General features: G+C 30.5%; 1 protein-coding gene and 1 non-coding gene across 2 annotated transcripts; one reads left to right on the forward strand and one right to left on the reverse strand.

The window, feature by feature from the left end:
- Positions 1-669: 669 nt before the first annotated feature.
- LOC137921824 (U2 spliceosomal RNA) lies at positions 670-863 on the reverse strand. Its single transcript, XR_011107498.1, has one exon. It is a non-coding gene; the product is annotated as a U2 spliceosomal RNA (small nuclear RNA).
- Positions 864-9,832: 8,969 nt separating this feature from the next.
- LOC137921537 (uncharacterized) lies at positions 9,833-13,752 on the forward strand. Its single transcript, XM_068764330.1, has 3 exons — positions 9,833-10,785; positions 11,603-11,736; positions 12,889-13,752. The coding sequence occupies exons 1-3, from the start codon at positions 9,956-9,958 to the stop codon at positions 13,065-13,067; spliced, it is 1,143 nt and encodes a 380-aa protein (XP_068620431.1). The 5' UTR covers positions 9,833-9,955; the 3' UTR covers positions 13,068-13,752.
- The last annotated feature ends 1,566 nt before the right edge of the window (positions 13,753-15,318 follow it).

Consider the following 15,318-nt stretch of genomic DNA (forward strand, 5'->3'; position numbering starts at 1 on the left):
CTTCAACGTTTATTACTAAGTGTAAACATCAAAGTTTTACCTTAAAGATACTAAAAAACTTATTAGTAAGTATTATATACCGATAAATTTTATGGTTCACAAAAGATTCGTAACCGCTAACTCCCTGCTGCAGATGAAGCAAACGATAGCAGAATATCTTACTTCACGACGCTGGAAACGGAAACAACGGAGTCGGATAATCGTGACAACATGAGATACAACCGTTTAACATTTACCTCTAAAATTATTATTGCTATTCAAAACGTGAATTATTCCATCGATAACTACAAAGAAACATAAATGCTTTGTTACAAGATGTCAGATTTAAAATTTATTAGTAGCGAATTTAAATTCCTCTTTATCTCTAACAGCTTCACCGGCTTAACTTCTACTGGTAGTAAGTTTACATAGTTACCTGTTCAAAGAGGTTCAACTGAGGCATATAGTTCTGCCATCAGAACTAAGTACAACGATACTGCATTCCGTTTTTATAGTGCCGTAACTATTGTGATTATTTAACTAAAATACAACAAAAACCTTTACCTATTTCAGTTTTCATATTAGACGAAAAATCTTAAAAAAATTGATACCTCGAATGAACTTAAATATGTACTAACAGTTTTGGTTTCATTTCAAATATTTAAATTAAAAAGCTTCATCTTTTTTTTCGTTTTAGGGGGCGGTCCCGGTGACACTATAATGCCGGGCCGACCCGTGACGGGAGTGGAGCGAGCTCCTGAACATCCCGTCGTTTTATATAAATCGGTTCAATATACTGACCTCGCAGTGCGAGAACCTTCAGATATTAAGCTGAAAAGAACAGATCTCACACTCTGATGTTAGCCAAAAGACCGAGAAGCAATAAAAAGCTTATTGTAACGTGAAACAAAAGCTATCATTTTTATTTATTGACTTTTTGCTGAACATTAACAGGATTTAAAAAAATGATAATGAAATAGGCAAAAATGTATTTACAAAGGACTTTCTTTGTTCTTCTTAACCATTGGATGGGCATAAGAATAAGGATAAATAAAGCGGGCCATATCGATAAAGTATTTATTTAGAAGCTCATTTTTTATTATTCAAAGATGTGAACGCATAACCACAGTTCGATCCTTTTCTCCCTTTTTTTCGTGTCAATCTAACAATAGATAACAATCACACAATAAAAATTAGAGTTAGGATAGTGTCACTACAAGACAGGCGTGAAATAAAGGCCATTCTTATTTTTAAATACGTTTAGTTTACCATCTACGAGCTAGGGGTGTAGACAGCACAATGAGGGTAACGTAACATACTGTGAATCGATAATCGATACCATTCACCCATTCAGATTGTATCGTAATCGATATGCCTTTGTGAATATACATTGTCCCTTGAAGTAGTGACGCTTTCGGCATTCAATGGGAATGATCTAAAAATGTTTCATATTCAATTCTATAGAGGTGTCAGAATAGGGAGCCGTGATACATACATTAGAATTGTTTTAATGGGCTCTCATTATGGAAATATTACAAGAAACAAAGCTTAGCTACTACATGGTACATAAACAATGCGATAATAAGGATAAAAATAGTGTATAAACTTCTTAAATCTTCAGGTTTTTTGGTATTTTTGCCTACTTATTACCGCTTAAAACTGGAATACCATTATATATTTAAAGTATTATGAAGCTTTTAAGCTATTGTCGTGTATCTAGAACAGTGCTTCGCAACCTTTTTTTTATTCCAGTAACCTGTAATACAACTTTTTGTTTATTAATCTTCCAACCTTGCCAAGCCTCAAGGCCACCCCAGGTTCAAAGTTTCGCTGCGAGATTGAATGAGAAGTAAAAAGACCAGTAGAAAAAGAAATATCACTGAATAGATTATTATATATTAGTTGATATTAGAATAGCTTGTCTGAAGTCCGTGCAACCAATGGCCGTTGTAGCAGAAAGATTCGGACCGACGATTTATTTTAAACAATATAGTGTATGCACAATTACCATAGTCATTTCAGCCACAGGACGTCTACCGCTAGACGGAGGTTCTCTTCCATAGATTTCAGACATAATATATTATAATAATATTTATATAGGTTACCTGATTTAACTTCAGTACTTCGCAGTTACCAGCATAGTTTTCACGTACCCCATATGGGTTCCCGAGCCCCTTCATCTCTAGAAAAACTTTCCGCTTCGCATAATCCTTGGTAATAACATAGGTTAAGAATTTGTAATCTAGATCTCATCGTATAACCGATTTATTGAAAAAACTATAAATTCCCTTTACGTATTATCAACAGTTATTAATATTTATTATGTTATAAAAGTCTTCGTAGTCGTCTCTTCATTTCTAAAAGTCTAGTCTGTCTTGTAACTATCTTTTTTTATTCATTCTAATTTGTATCGCTAGAGTGTTTTGTTTACAATGTGATTTTTACGCGTTTACTGAGTGCAGACAGTTGAGACAGAGGTTCCCGCTATTTGATACGGATCTTTCTACTCCTAGCTGCGAGTCACTACAGCGTTTTATTACTATTTAAAAATTTTCATAAAGGTAATTACACCTAAAATATATACATTTAAACAATATAATTGAAAACTTTTGCTCGATTATACACCATTTCTGCATTATTTTATTTTAATTCGCTACCCAAGTGCTACAGACCGTTAAATACCCTGAGGTTTAAGACAATGTTCCGGGCTAACTCATCGAAAGATTCTGCAGTAGATTTTTTTCTGAACAGATCCAGTAAGCTAAACAGAGGTATATAAAGGTTTTCACAAAGGGTCACATGGTTACGTCTTTTGGATTCGAATCGGAAACAGTGTCCGAGTAAGTGTTGAAAAGTCTGTATTGTGGAGCCCTTACATGAGCAAGCATCGTTGTCAATTATTTTAAAACGGTGCAGATACTGCTTGCAGTACCCGTGCCTGCTTAGCAGAGATGAGATGGAATAATGCCTTGATGAGTTTGCACAGATTGTTTATGTTGGCAAGTTTTGGAAGAAATCCTGTGGTGTTGTAATACTATCATAAGTACTTTCCGTACTATTCTATCCACTGATTTCCTTACGGCAGTAGTAATGCGTACTTTTATTGATTTGACTTGATCAGACAAGCGTGAACGTGATCGCTCACGTGTCATTTAACCATCTACTTTCCCTACAACCAGTAGCTTTTTGTAGTTATGTGGATTACATAAAAACCGTTATAAGTAATAAAGTTATATCGATGAACTTAAAGACAATATGAAATGACAGTTCGTTTTTATAACATATAGTTTGTTTTTATAATAAAAACATTTACTTTAATTAATAGAAAATAAAAATTATGTTTAATAAATACGTTAAAAAATCCAACAGTTGTGTCCATAGTTCGTTATGTGCACTTAAGTCGTTTATCGTTTTAGGGCGGGGACAGGCAAACATTTTCATTAATAAGAGCCTGCCAAGAAAATGATTGTCAACGATGATAACTGCATCCAAGAGACCGAACGAAGCATAACTCATTCGATTAAAGAGTGCAAGTTACTGAACGCCTGCGGGCACATTCAATTTTAACTAAAGACCGCGATGCGTCGTCAACGTCCATCCTATGTAGACTCCCCACTTTCCTTATAATCTCATCTATGTAGCAATAACATCGGGTGTCAATTTAATCTGGATGTGTTTCACCGCTAATGCTCTATTAGTGCCGCCAAGAATACTTTAATCCTATTTTAATTTGACTAATTATAATGTCAATTGAAGGTGAACATCCGGCCCTTGTTATTCTGAGTATAACCATATAAGCGGGGAGAGACTAACAAAGAGAAATGGCCAACTTTTTTTAACTTTTTGTGGGAACGTAGACAAACGGGTGTAACCGACGTGGCCAAGAAGATTAGCAAGTTGAAGTGGCAGTAGGCAAGCCTCATAGCGCGCAGACAGATCGCCGCTAGTACTGCAGGGCAAAACGTCCGCAAAGTGGACAGCTAATCGTCAAGTCAAGGAAAACACTAAAGCCATGTCACTTCTTTCCGCACCTATTTTAAATCCAGGCCATTTCTTTCCGCTCCTATTTTGAATTCAAACCACTTCTATCCGCATGTATATGAAATTTATAGAAGTGGCCCATGTCCAATAGTAGAAGTCCTACAGTTAAATCGATAATAATGTAGATTTAAAAAAAAATGCAAATATGATCTTATTAAAAGTACCAAGAGGTAGCTTCAAGATTACATGTACATTAAATATTCTAAGGAAAACAATTTAATTTTAACTGTATTTGCTGTGGTTAAAAAAATAATTGATTTTAACGTATATATAATTTTGTTACTGTCCTACGCAATATTGTACAGCGTCGGTAAGGATCGAATGCACCGCCTATTAACCAATTAATCACACATTAAATAGAGTCATAAATTTCTTTGCTGATGATTTTATTGGACCCTCCATGACATCATTATGTAATGACCATAAATTATACGTAATTCGGTATCATGGTTCAATATATTAAAATTAATTCTACTTATTACTTAGAGACGTTATTTGTGGATTCTTACAATTACGCGGTGATTGACGATAAGATTAAAAACTTTAAAGGATTAAATTTCTAGCCGATTTGTCGGCTAAAAGCGCCTATTTAAAATCACCTTTTATAATCACTCTGAAATGTTACAAAAAATTTATTTTTCTTTTGGAATGCGACAAGCCAATAACATCTGATAGTATAATGTCCGCTGGATCCCATAGTGAACAAGTAACGTTTTTTATTAATTATTAGACAATAATTAATTAATAGGTTACAACAAACATTAACTGACAGTAAATGGGCTATATACACATCTCTTTAAAGCTTTTACACTTATTTTCAATCACCACTTTCATTTGATAAGCATTAGTTTTGTAACAATATAATTACAGAATTAAGTTAATATATCACAGAATTAATAATACAATGCATTAAAAACAACCCGTAAATATTCGGCCGCTTAACGTTCATTATTATTTTTATACAAACTGTGACAGCTAAATCGTCCTAGCGAGTATTGTTAGTTTGAACTAGAGCTGGATTATGGCACCCCGCTGCTCGCTTGACATTAACGACTAATAGCAGCACTTTAATCGACAAACGATCGTTGGAGGCGATTACTTTCAAATATTAAAATAAAAACGAGAACGACGTCACACTACACAAAGTTAAAATTAGTAATCCGTTCCATATAGAAAATAACGTATACAACTTTCTTGACCAGCATTGTCATGTTTTCCAAGCCGAATACACAAAACTGTTTAAATATTTTACATAAGCGAAAAAGGCGCAATGTATGCGATTGCCCTTGAAGTATACGATAGCATGTTACATTTTCGTAGCATTCCAATAAAATAAATAAATCTATCTCACAAATTTCAGAATAATTACTTTTTAAAGTTGGAAATTATATTTATAACCTTTAAAACTTTTTCCCGATAAGCTATTTATACATTCGCCCATTTAAAACTTTTACACTAATATTATATATTATAAGTAAACCTTTACACTTACATACTGACTCATCGCGATATTTCTAAAGCAATAAGTCTCTAAGACAGTGGTTCTCAACCTTTTTTCACCTGCGGCACATTTTTAACTATTCTGAAATCTGGCGGCACATAAAGAAAAAAAACCAACAGAAGTTTTTTTGTTGGCATGACAAACTGAATAAAAAGAACCATAAAAATTGTATTATATGTAAATAATCTAAAAATACAACAAAATGGCCAGTTTTCTTAACGATATAAAATTAAAAGCTAATTAACTAAACTACTAAACAACAAACTACTACGAAATTTGAGCTTGATGTTTTTCGATAATTTCATTTATATTTGGTCGTAAAAATGACAATGCTACTCTCATATCGTCTTCTACATTTAACAACCTTGATCTTTTTTTAGTTTTAATATTGGCTAATGCTGAAAATCCGAATTCGCACAAATAAGATGTGGAAAATTGTAATAGAATATTTAAAGCTTTTCTAGATAAAAGTGGATAGATGCATCTGATTTTTATCCAAAATGTATTAAGTGATTCTTCAGAATGTTTTAAAATTAAATCTCGATTAGTTGAAAGCAAAATAAGCTCTTCTTCTTCATTTAAAGTTAACTCAAATACAGCAGTGTCCGTAATTAGAAATGGGTTACGAACCCAATCAAACTTATTAATATCCAATTCCGGGAAATAATAAACAATTCTCTCCTCTAATGTTGTCAAATGATCAAGAACAATTTGTTTAATAATTTTATACCCGTCTTTAGGAACTGATTCGAACTTTTCTAAATTACCTTCTTGGGCTTTCTTTTTCCATAAAGAAATTTGTCTTTTTAACCCCACCAACTTATCAGTTGAATTTAAAATATTTTCATTTGAACCTTGCATACTTGAATTAATACTGTTAAAAATGACAAAAATATCTGACAAATAAGCAAGTTTCGTTGTCCATGTTAAATCTTCTAATATTTCAACAAATTCAATATTATTATTTTGTTCAAAAAAAGCTTTCATTTCCTTTTTTAATTTTAAAACCCGAGATAAGACTTTTCCTCTGGATAGCCATCTTACTTCAGTATGGAGTAGCAAAGATTCATACTTGGACTCCATTGCTTTACATAGTTCCTTGAATAATCTGTTTTTCAATGGTCTTGATTTTATGTAATTTACCATTTTAACACATTGCTCCAAAACTATCTTTAAATCTGGTGACAGGAACTTTGTTATAAGAGCTTCTCTATGCAAAAAACAATGTGTAACTATTATATTTAGATTCAATTCTTTTACATAAGATACAAATCCTTTAATATGCCCGGTCATTGAGGGTGCACCATCTGTGCAAATTCCAATACAAAAATTCCAAGAGACATTTGTTTTTTCTAGATATGAATTAATTACTTCAAAAATATTTTTCCCGGTTGTAAAATTTGACAGCTCCCGACAACATAAAAATTGATTTATAATATCATCTTCATAGATAAATCTAACAAATGCAATTAACTGAGAATTTCCTGTGATGTCGGTGGTTTCATCTATTTGTATTGCAAAAAAGGAATTTTGAAGATTTTTTGTAGTATTCTGCTCGATATTTTCTGATAGATCTTTTATCCTGCGATGTATAGTGTCATTAGAAAGGGGTATTTTGGAAATTTCAACATCGGCTGATTCACCAATCATCGTTTTGACTATTTTACGGCAAGCAGGTAATATAATTTCTTCTGCTAAATTATGGGGCTTCAATTTTACTGCGATCAATTCCGCGATTTCATAAGAAGCAAACTGAGCTTTTTCGGACACACAAAATTGTTTTTTAAAATTTTTTCCTTGTTTTACTTTTGTTGAAAGATACGTTTTAAAATAGTTCTTATCTTTGGTTGATAAAGAGGGATGATTGGTAACCAAGTGACGAAGAAGTTTGCTAGGAACCATAGCACTATTTGATAATTTTAAATTGCATATAATACATTCTGGGACTACTATGTTATTTTCTAACGATGAGGTGAATCCAAATCTTAAAAAATTGTCGTTATATTTTCTAGGAATTATATACTTTTTTAAAATAGAACTATTTTCACTTAAAACAGAGGAACACTCATTACTTTGGTCGTATATGTCATCATTATTGTTACTTGCATCATCATCATCATTATTCTTTTTTTTCTTTATCCATTTGTCCATTTTTAAGGGGTCTGAAAAAAACAAAAAAAATACTGTCAAAAAAATCGAAGAATATATAAATTTAAATTTATAAATATACAAATTCTGTAACCATTTGTAATTTATGAAAATGAAAAATATAACCCTTATGAAGTTATATAACTTTCACACAAATACAATTTTTAATGCATAAAATCGAATTTTATTTAAATAATTGCTGCCATTGTATTCGTGAAACAATTTAGCAGCAAACCTCGGGATTTTTTTAGATATAAACAGCAAACTTTTTTAATTACAGAAATATTCATCGAATGGAATAAAATCTGAAAAGTCTTAGATATTGTAAATCAAAGAATACGTGCATTGCAAAGTCAATATACCTCCTATTTTTTTATCGAAACTACATGCCAACAAATTAATAAGGATACGAATCAAATACTTTTCTAATTTTACAAAGGGTAGATTAGTATTACAATGGAAAATCATGTAAATTTAAAATATCACACAAACAACATGCTCATTTGGAAAAAGACAAGTGTGGTAGACTTGAGACAATTTTTAATACATAAACATGACTTTATCATAATTAGGGATTAAGAAAAGCGTTTTGTAAATTAAATATAATTAGCTGGTTCAATATATAAATATTTACGTTGAATATTTTTTTTTGTATATGTGTTATATATATTTTAAATTTTTCGCGGCACATTTTTAAAATTTCGCGGCACACAAAAGTGCCGCGGCACATGGGTTGAGAATCACTGCTCTAAGACTTAAAACTTTTTTTGACCGGTCACTCACTGCTGCCCAAATGGCATTTGCAGATTCTGTAAGTTGAAAATAACAAGGCGCAGTTATTTAGTTTAAATATTTCCAATATTTCTGTTAGCCAACAACTAATTTCACGACGGACATGGGCCAGCTAATCGTAGATAATTACACCGATTTTGGATGAGTTTTAACTCGTGTAAAATCTGCAACAAAATTCATCGATTCTTAGAGGTCTTTGATTCGTATTTGTTTCATACATCAAATAGGCTTCAAGATTTAAAAAGAAAATTCACCTTTTTTTAAACAAGGTAATAAGAGACGCATTTTCTTTTAAATAATTGTTGATTTTGAAATAATGACTATTATTTAAATATATATGTAATACTTATACTTCTTATAATATTACATAATGATTGAATAATACTTTTTAAGATGATGCACATAGCAACTTTTTCGAAATACGGACATCTACCGAAAAATATAAAAACTAAATTCATTTCGCTGGTGTATGTCATCAGTGTCAGATGGCACTTTATTACAGATTTTAAAAAATTTAATCAATAATTTTAATAAATTATTTTCTACTAACCAAAATAAAAAATTAAAATTGTGACTATATTACGTTACAAAATTTATTTAAATATAAAGACATCTGGCAAAGGATAAAAACGGAAAGAAGAAAGATTAAAATATCTATATTACAAAGTACTTATTAAAGTAATTAATGTATATGATTTCATCATCATTTATTTTAATTACTTTAATAACTATATTAATGAATAGCAGATACTATTTTGCATCTGTTATCTTTTGTCTGTTAACGTACTATTACAGGACAACAAGACGCGCCACAAGTGCAATGACCTTATTTTAAGGCATAAGATTTTGAATTAATATTTGTGCAATAGTTTTACACAAAGACGCATGCAAAATCTTTCGTTGAAATATCAACGTTTAATTTATTAATATTGAAATATTACTTAGTACTCATTTGCGTAATGTCTATATTAATGTCCAATATTCTTTTATTTCTTGAAATTTTTAATACATTGTATAGTTTTCTTTTGTTAGGTTTGAAGAGCTTTAAGAATAAGTTGACAATTGAATAAATTGATATCACGTCAATACAATCCTTATATTCATTATTTGTTTGTAATAAAACTTGTATGCTGTATTCGAACTTTAATAACTTATTTTAGTGACATTTACTAATAATAATTGCTAGTATAAAAATGTTAACGTGCCAAAACATATTTGTTTTCAAAAAAATCATTAGAAAATTTATTAAAATAGACGAAATAAATGACATGTTCCCAATATGGTTATGGCAATTCAAACAGATATTTAATAGTGTTGGCAAGTTTTATATATAATTTGTCACTTCTTATTTTTGTTATTCAGCTCTTTTTTATATCTTAATTTTAATTGAATTCAAATATGTAGTTTACTTTGTTACTTTATTTAAGTAGAACTTAGGCTACAATGTAACGATGAAAATTTACGATATTTATAATTATTTATGATATCAACAAAATGCAAGCTATTAAAATAAAAAATACATTAAACTATTTGATAAAACCGAACAATATAAAAATTAATTTATTTCGATGTTTACCAAACGTTCGACACAATTTTACGACTACCGCGGATACTGTTGAAATATATACTGATGAATTGTTAAAACAGCAAAAAAATGAAAATAAGAAACCGACCATGAATAATTTACATGTAGAAAATGTTCACCATATGACTTATTTAGTTAAAAAGGACGATAATAATGTTAAAGCATATACAGGGATTGATAAGGAAGATCCCGCAACTACTATTATAAACTTATTATCAAGCAATAAGGATAAACAAATTATAGATATTATGAAAGTGTGTAGCAATCATCAAAAGTTTATAGGTGAAAGTTTATTAAACACATTATTTCGAAGGTATAGCATGACGGGAAAACCAGATGTAGTTATTGTTCTTCAAAGATATTGTTCTACATTTGATTTGAAACTATATCAGATGAATGGTGAATTTACGCACTATTTAGCCAGTGCTTATTATTTTAAAGGTAACTTACGAAAAGGACTTTCAATGTTGTCAGATTGTTATGAAAAATATGAAGGTTTACGAGGTGTTTACAGAATTATGTTTAAAGAAATAATACAAGATACAGTTTCAAACAAATCAGAGGCCTCCTTGGTAATAATTAAGAAGTTTGTTTTGGAATTTAGTAGTAAATGGGCTGATAACTATCCACTGGTTTGCTTTTGGCACCAATGCTGGTCTAGTACTTGGTTCTCTGACCATTTGCTTGCTGATGAATTACTGGAAACTTCTATAAATCTACAGAACATAATCCAAGACAAGTGAGTGATTGGGGGTAATTTTCTTGTAATTTTATTTATAAGAATTTATGGAGGATTACTTTGGAAAAATGAAACCAAATTAAAGTTTTATTATCTGCACTGTTTATATATTGTGTTTACTTTTATCTCAGTAGCAGTTAGGCAGCTTGACCCATATCCTTAAAAAATAATCTTTAGAAGTTTTTCCTTACATAACAGTCAGTTCTGTTAACTAACATTCTTCTTGTGTCATTGAATATAATGCCCAAAATATAATTTAAAACATTGAATATGTTGTATATCTTGTTCACATCTTGTTTTATATCTCCATTACATGAGGTATTTAAGATATCTCCATCTATGTACTGGCTGATCACAATGTCTCTGGAAGTATAAGGCCTAAAGACTTGACATTTGGTAGGAATATTGTTTCCACTGTGTAGAGGTCAATGAATTTCAGTTAGGCTTTCATATTTCATAAAATTTCACTCAAAGTGAATTCGTTGCATGTTGATAATATGTGTCCACCTTTTATGTGTAATATAATAGACTCATTTAAAATTTATTTTACATTGGCTTGTTAATCTGTTTGATTAATAGTGTACAACTCACTAACAAATCATGTGTGAGGATCTTTTTAAGTTATTAGACAGTGAGATAAACATTTTTACCAGATGGTTGATTTTGAAACATGAAGTCTTGTACCATAAATAAATTATATCCCTTTAGAGTACATGTAAGTAATTCTTAAATTGGATAATTTTTTTATGAAAAAGTTTCTAGATTTAAATTTGCTGTGTACAAACTTATTGTTAATTTATTATAATTTTATTTTCAGGGCAGCCCTATTCAGTATTAACATTTTAAGAGAGTACAATGACGATGCTGTGATGCGTTTGCTGCAGGCATTGCTGAAGTACAGAATGATGACTGCATATGCAAAAGTATTGCAAGCGCTTTTCAACTATAAATGTAAGCTTAAAATAATAATTATCTATGCATTTTTAAAATATAAAGTGTGTTTGGAAACAGGTGAAATTTTAAATGCTTATACCTATCCCTATACATATTTACAATCACCTTGTATAGGTGGTCTGCTACCAAGCAATCGCCAATACAATACACAAAGAATATATCGATGAAGGAATGTTATCTATGAAAAGTTTGAAAATATGCATATTTTTCAAACTTTTCTGATCCATTAATAATCAAATATTTTAAATAGATTATCTATTTAATGTGGTTTTAACACAAGAACGTGATCATTAATTAATTAAAAATACATCAAAATATTATTATAGAACCATGTTACTTAGACAAGAACATTTTGGTAATTGATGCTTTTTTAAATTTTGTAATGTTTATTTAACTAAACATGGAAAATGTTTATCTTACTAATAAGATAAACATTTTCCATGGCTAACTGTATTTTTTGAAAAAAGGTATTTTATAATGTCTTCTTATCTTTGGATACCACCACTCCCTACTGTCCACTACATGACAATACAGCCCCTTAAAAACCCTAATGTCCAATCTTGGGCAGTATGGCTGCGACAAAAAGCTTTGTTGTCCACAGAGCGATACCATCCCTGTTGGAAATCTTTATTGGATATAAGAAATGATTTGCATGTGCTGGTTCCCTCATAAAATTAAAATTTTTACAATACATCTCTATACAATGAACACCTTTATGTTTGATAATGCAATTAAAAATACTCCTTTAATATAAATTGCCACACAATAAACATGATTCACCCCAATTACTTCAGTTAATAAATATAAGTATACCATGTCCTTGTCATGTGTGTTAACTTGCCAAGGTGCCAAACAAATTTAGGTTAAAATTCTGAATGGTTTCGAATTTTTCCAAGGTTTGCTTAGATTTGAATTAGACCTAATAGTAACATGTTCATTTGTTGTTTACACTTAAATTATTTTAGCTTATTTAAAGCTGTAAAAGAAAAAAAAATCAAGTTGTATTCTCTTCTAGTAGAGGACAATAATTGTAAAAGTGACGTATGACATCCGTGATAGTTATTTTGTATTATTAGTGTATTGATTAAATAAAAAATATCTTGGTACAGTACCAGATTATTTATTGAACATGTTTTTTTCCTATTCCAGTGCGAAATCGAGATCTACGAGGCTGCATGGAGATATCACGTAATTGTGAAGCATTGGGGATAGCATTACCTATAGATCAACAGGGAAGATATTTAAAAATGCTTTTAAATAAAGACACACTAATTAACAAGTCTGATATAGTAAAACCGACGTCAAAGAATTTCAAATTGAAATTTTAATGTTGTATATATGTGGCTTATAAATCCCAAATTTTATCTACAACTGTTTTAACTATTTTGTGAAATATTTATTTTTTATCTTTAGGGTGATATTGATAGATCGAGAGTACTTGGCATATAAGACATAGTTTTTGATTTTTTTTTGAACTAGAAATTGTGAAACCTTGAGACTAATTAATTATTAATTATTTATTCCATAATTACCGTGTATTTTGCTTGGACTTCTAATTAATTTCCACCATATTCATTATATTTGCATAGTAGTTCGTTTTTTGTCACTGGTAACACGGTTATTCATGCTATGCTAATGCTATGCTCAATTCTTTTAAGTGCTAATAAGAAACTGGCAACTCTTGTATGTTTTGCTTATATTTTGTTTTTAATGTCTTGTTTGTTATGGTTTTAAATATAATAATTAAATATTCGTAAGATTAATTTTTATTAAGTTTCGCTAGTTACAAGTGAAGCCAACCCTTGTCATTATCTCTTGTCTCAACATCTTGTCATGTACAAAAATTCACATTGTAACTGCTTATTATGGAATCCAATGTATAAACAAAAACCATTACAGATAACAGTTGTCGTTTTTAGTAGTCATTTGTTTCAATGGTAACAACCCTTATTCTGTAGAGGTGTTCTCGTTTTTATTTTGAAAATATTTAATTATATGAAAAAGGCGATGATGTAAAGATGTAATATATGTTTTATTGAAAGTGCTTTTTATTTATCCTTTTGTGATGCATTTAGTGTTGTTTATATGATAGCATATAATTTCTGGTAAGGTCCAAATGTAGGATGTTATGAAGTTACCACGTTGTTAAATTGTATTAGATAACCAGAGAGCAATGGAAGAGAGTCCTTGGAGCTTCATTGCGCGATCGAATCGGAAATGAGGAGATCCGTAGAAGAACCAAGGTCACCAATGTAAACCGAAAATTCGCTTGTATGAGTGGCATTAGTTAGTATAGACAACTACTCTACTCCTTAAATTAGATCGATTGAGTACTATCATCATAATATGACGTTTGTTTCCTAGTATATAACAGATATTTAGTTTATTAAACGCTTGAATGTGAAACATAATATCTTTTGTCAATCGATAGACGCTCGTTATAAAACATAGTTCGTTCCCAAAGATCGCCAAGGGATTGCGCTATCCGCATCCAGCGGCTTCCCGCGATCTTGAAGATGTCGTTAGTCCGCCTGATGAATGTATAAATTTCTTGGTTAATCTCGTAAGTTGATATTACGTAAAAATTATTTCATAATGCGTTTAAATAATAACGCAATGCAGTTTTTTCAAAAAAAGAATGTTGTTTGACGCTATTTAAACAATATTAGAATTCTTAAATGAAATTTCCTAGTGAGTCGCTGGTTCAAACGGTCAGCCTATCGCCAACCTACGGGTTATCACGAGACTGTCTCTCGTACTTTGCAGTCTAAGGACTGTATAGTTTTATTGCAAAGAATAATATAAATAAGTAAATTGAAAACAACTCGGGAAGGCCCGGTCAAAGTGGATATCTTAAGGGAAAAAAAATTATGCCGGCTAGGGAATTTGTTTTATTAGGTATCTTCAATTTCACTTATATTTCACATTTACTTACATGAAATCACAAACGAAGCGGTTACAATTTACACATCGTAGATCATCATAGAATCTTAAATTAAAAAAGCCTGTGCATTCTCCTTCGTTTATGACCAAATATTTAACCACACCGGCCGTTCGATTGTGGAATGTAACTTGTTGAATGTAAGAATGTAATATGTTGAACATAGGACGTGTTAACTTGCTACCTATTTTTAAGAAACGGTTAAGAACCATATTTACTTATTTACTAGACCTATGATTATTTATCCGTTAATTCATCTCTTTTTTTTCCTCTGCTTCTTTATTCTCTCTGAGGCAAGTGCGATCCAAATTTGTTTGATTTTTATTTAATATTGTTTTATATTTATATTATATCTATTTATTATAAATATATAAGTAATATACATATGTATGTATGTTAATGAATGTATTTTTGGATATATGTATGTTTTGTACACATTAACTACCCATTATACTTTTATTTCTACCTTTTCGATACTATGGATGTCTGTAAGAGATTTCACTGTGTGCTTATTGTACTTTTTTGTTTATTATTATAAAACTATTTAAATATCAAATTAAATTAAAAATCGTAGCAGTTATCACAGAAGTAACTTCTTCATCACTCATACAATATGCAGGCTTTGAGTATGACGATAG

The sequence above is a fragment of the Battus philenor genome, unplaced genomic scaffold (genome assembly GCF_028537555.1).
Source record: "Battus philenor isolate CCGP_79_NKW_IND1 unplaced genomic scaffold, ilBatPhil1.0.hap1 SCAF_19, whole genome shotgun sequence".
NCBI classification, from domain to species: Eukaryota; Metazoa; Arthropoda; class Insecta; order Lepidoptera; family Papilionidae; genus Battus; species Battus philenor.

Bases quoted from the DNA above. Each gene is read 5' to 3' on its own strand.
- LOC137921537 (XM_068764330.1), top strand. From the start codon at position 9,956: ATGCAAGCTATTAAAATAAAAAATACATTAAACTATTTGATAAAACCG. The intron at 10,786-11,602 runs GTGAGTGATTGG...TTTTATTTTCAG, and splicing joins CAGAACATAATCCAAGACAA to GGCAGCCCTATTCAGTATTA. The intron at 11,737-12,888 runs GTAAGCTTAAAA...TTCCTATTCCAG, and splicing joins AGCGCTTTTCAACTATAAAT to TGCGAAATCGAGATCTACGA.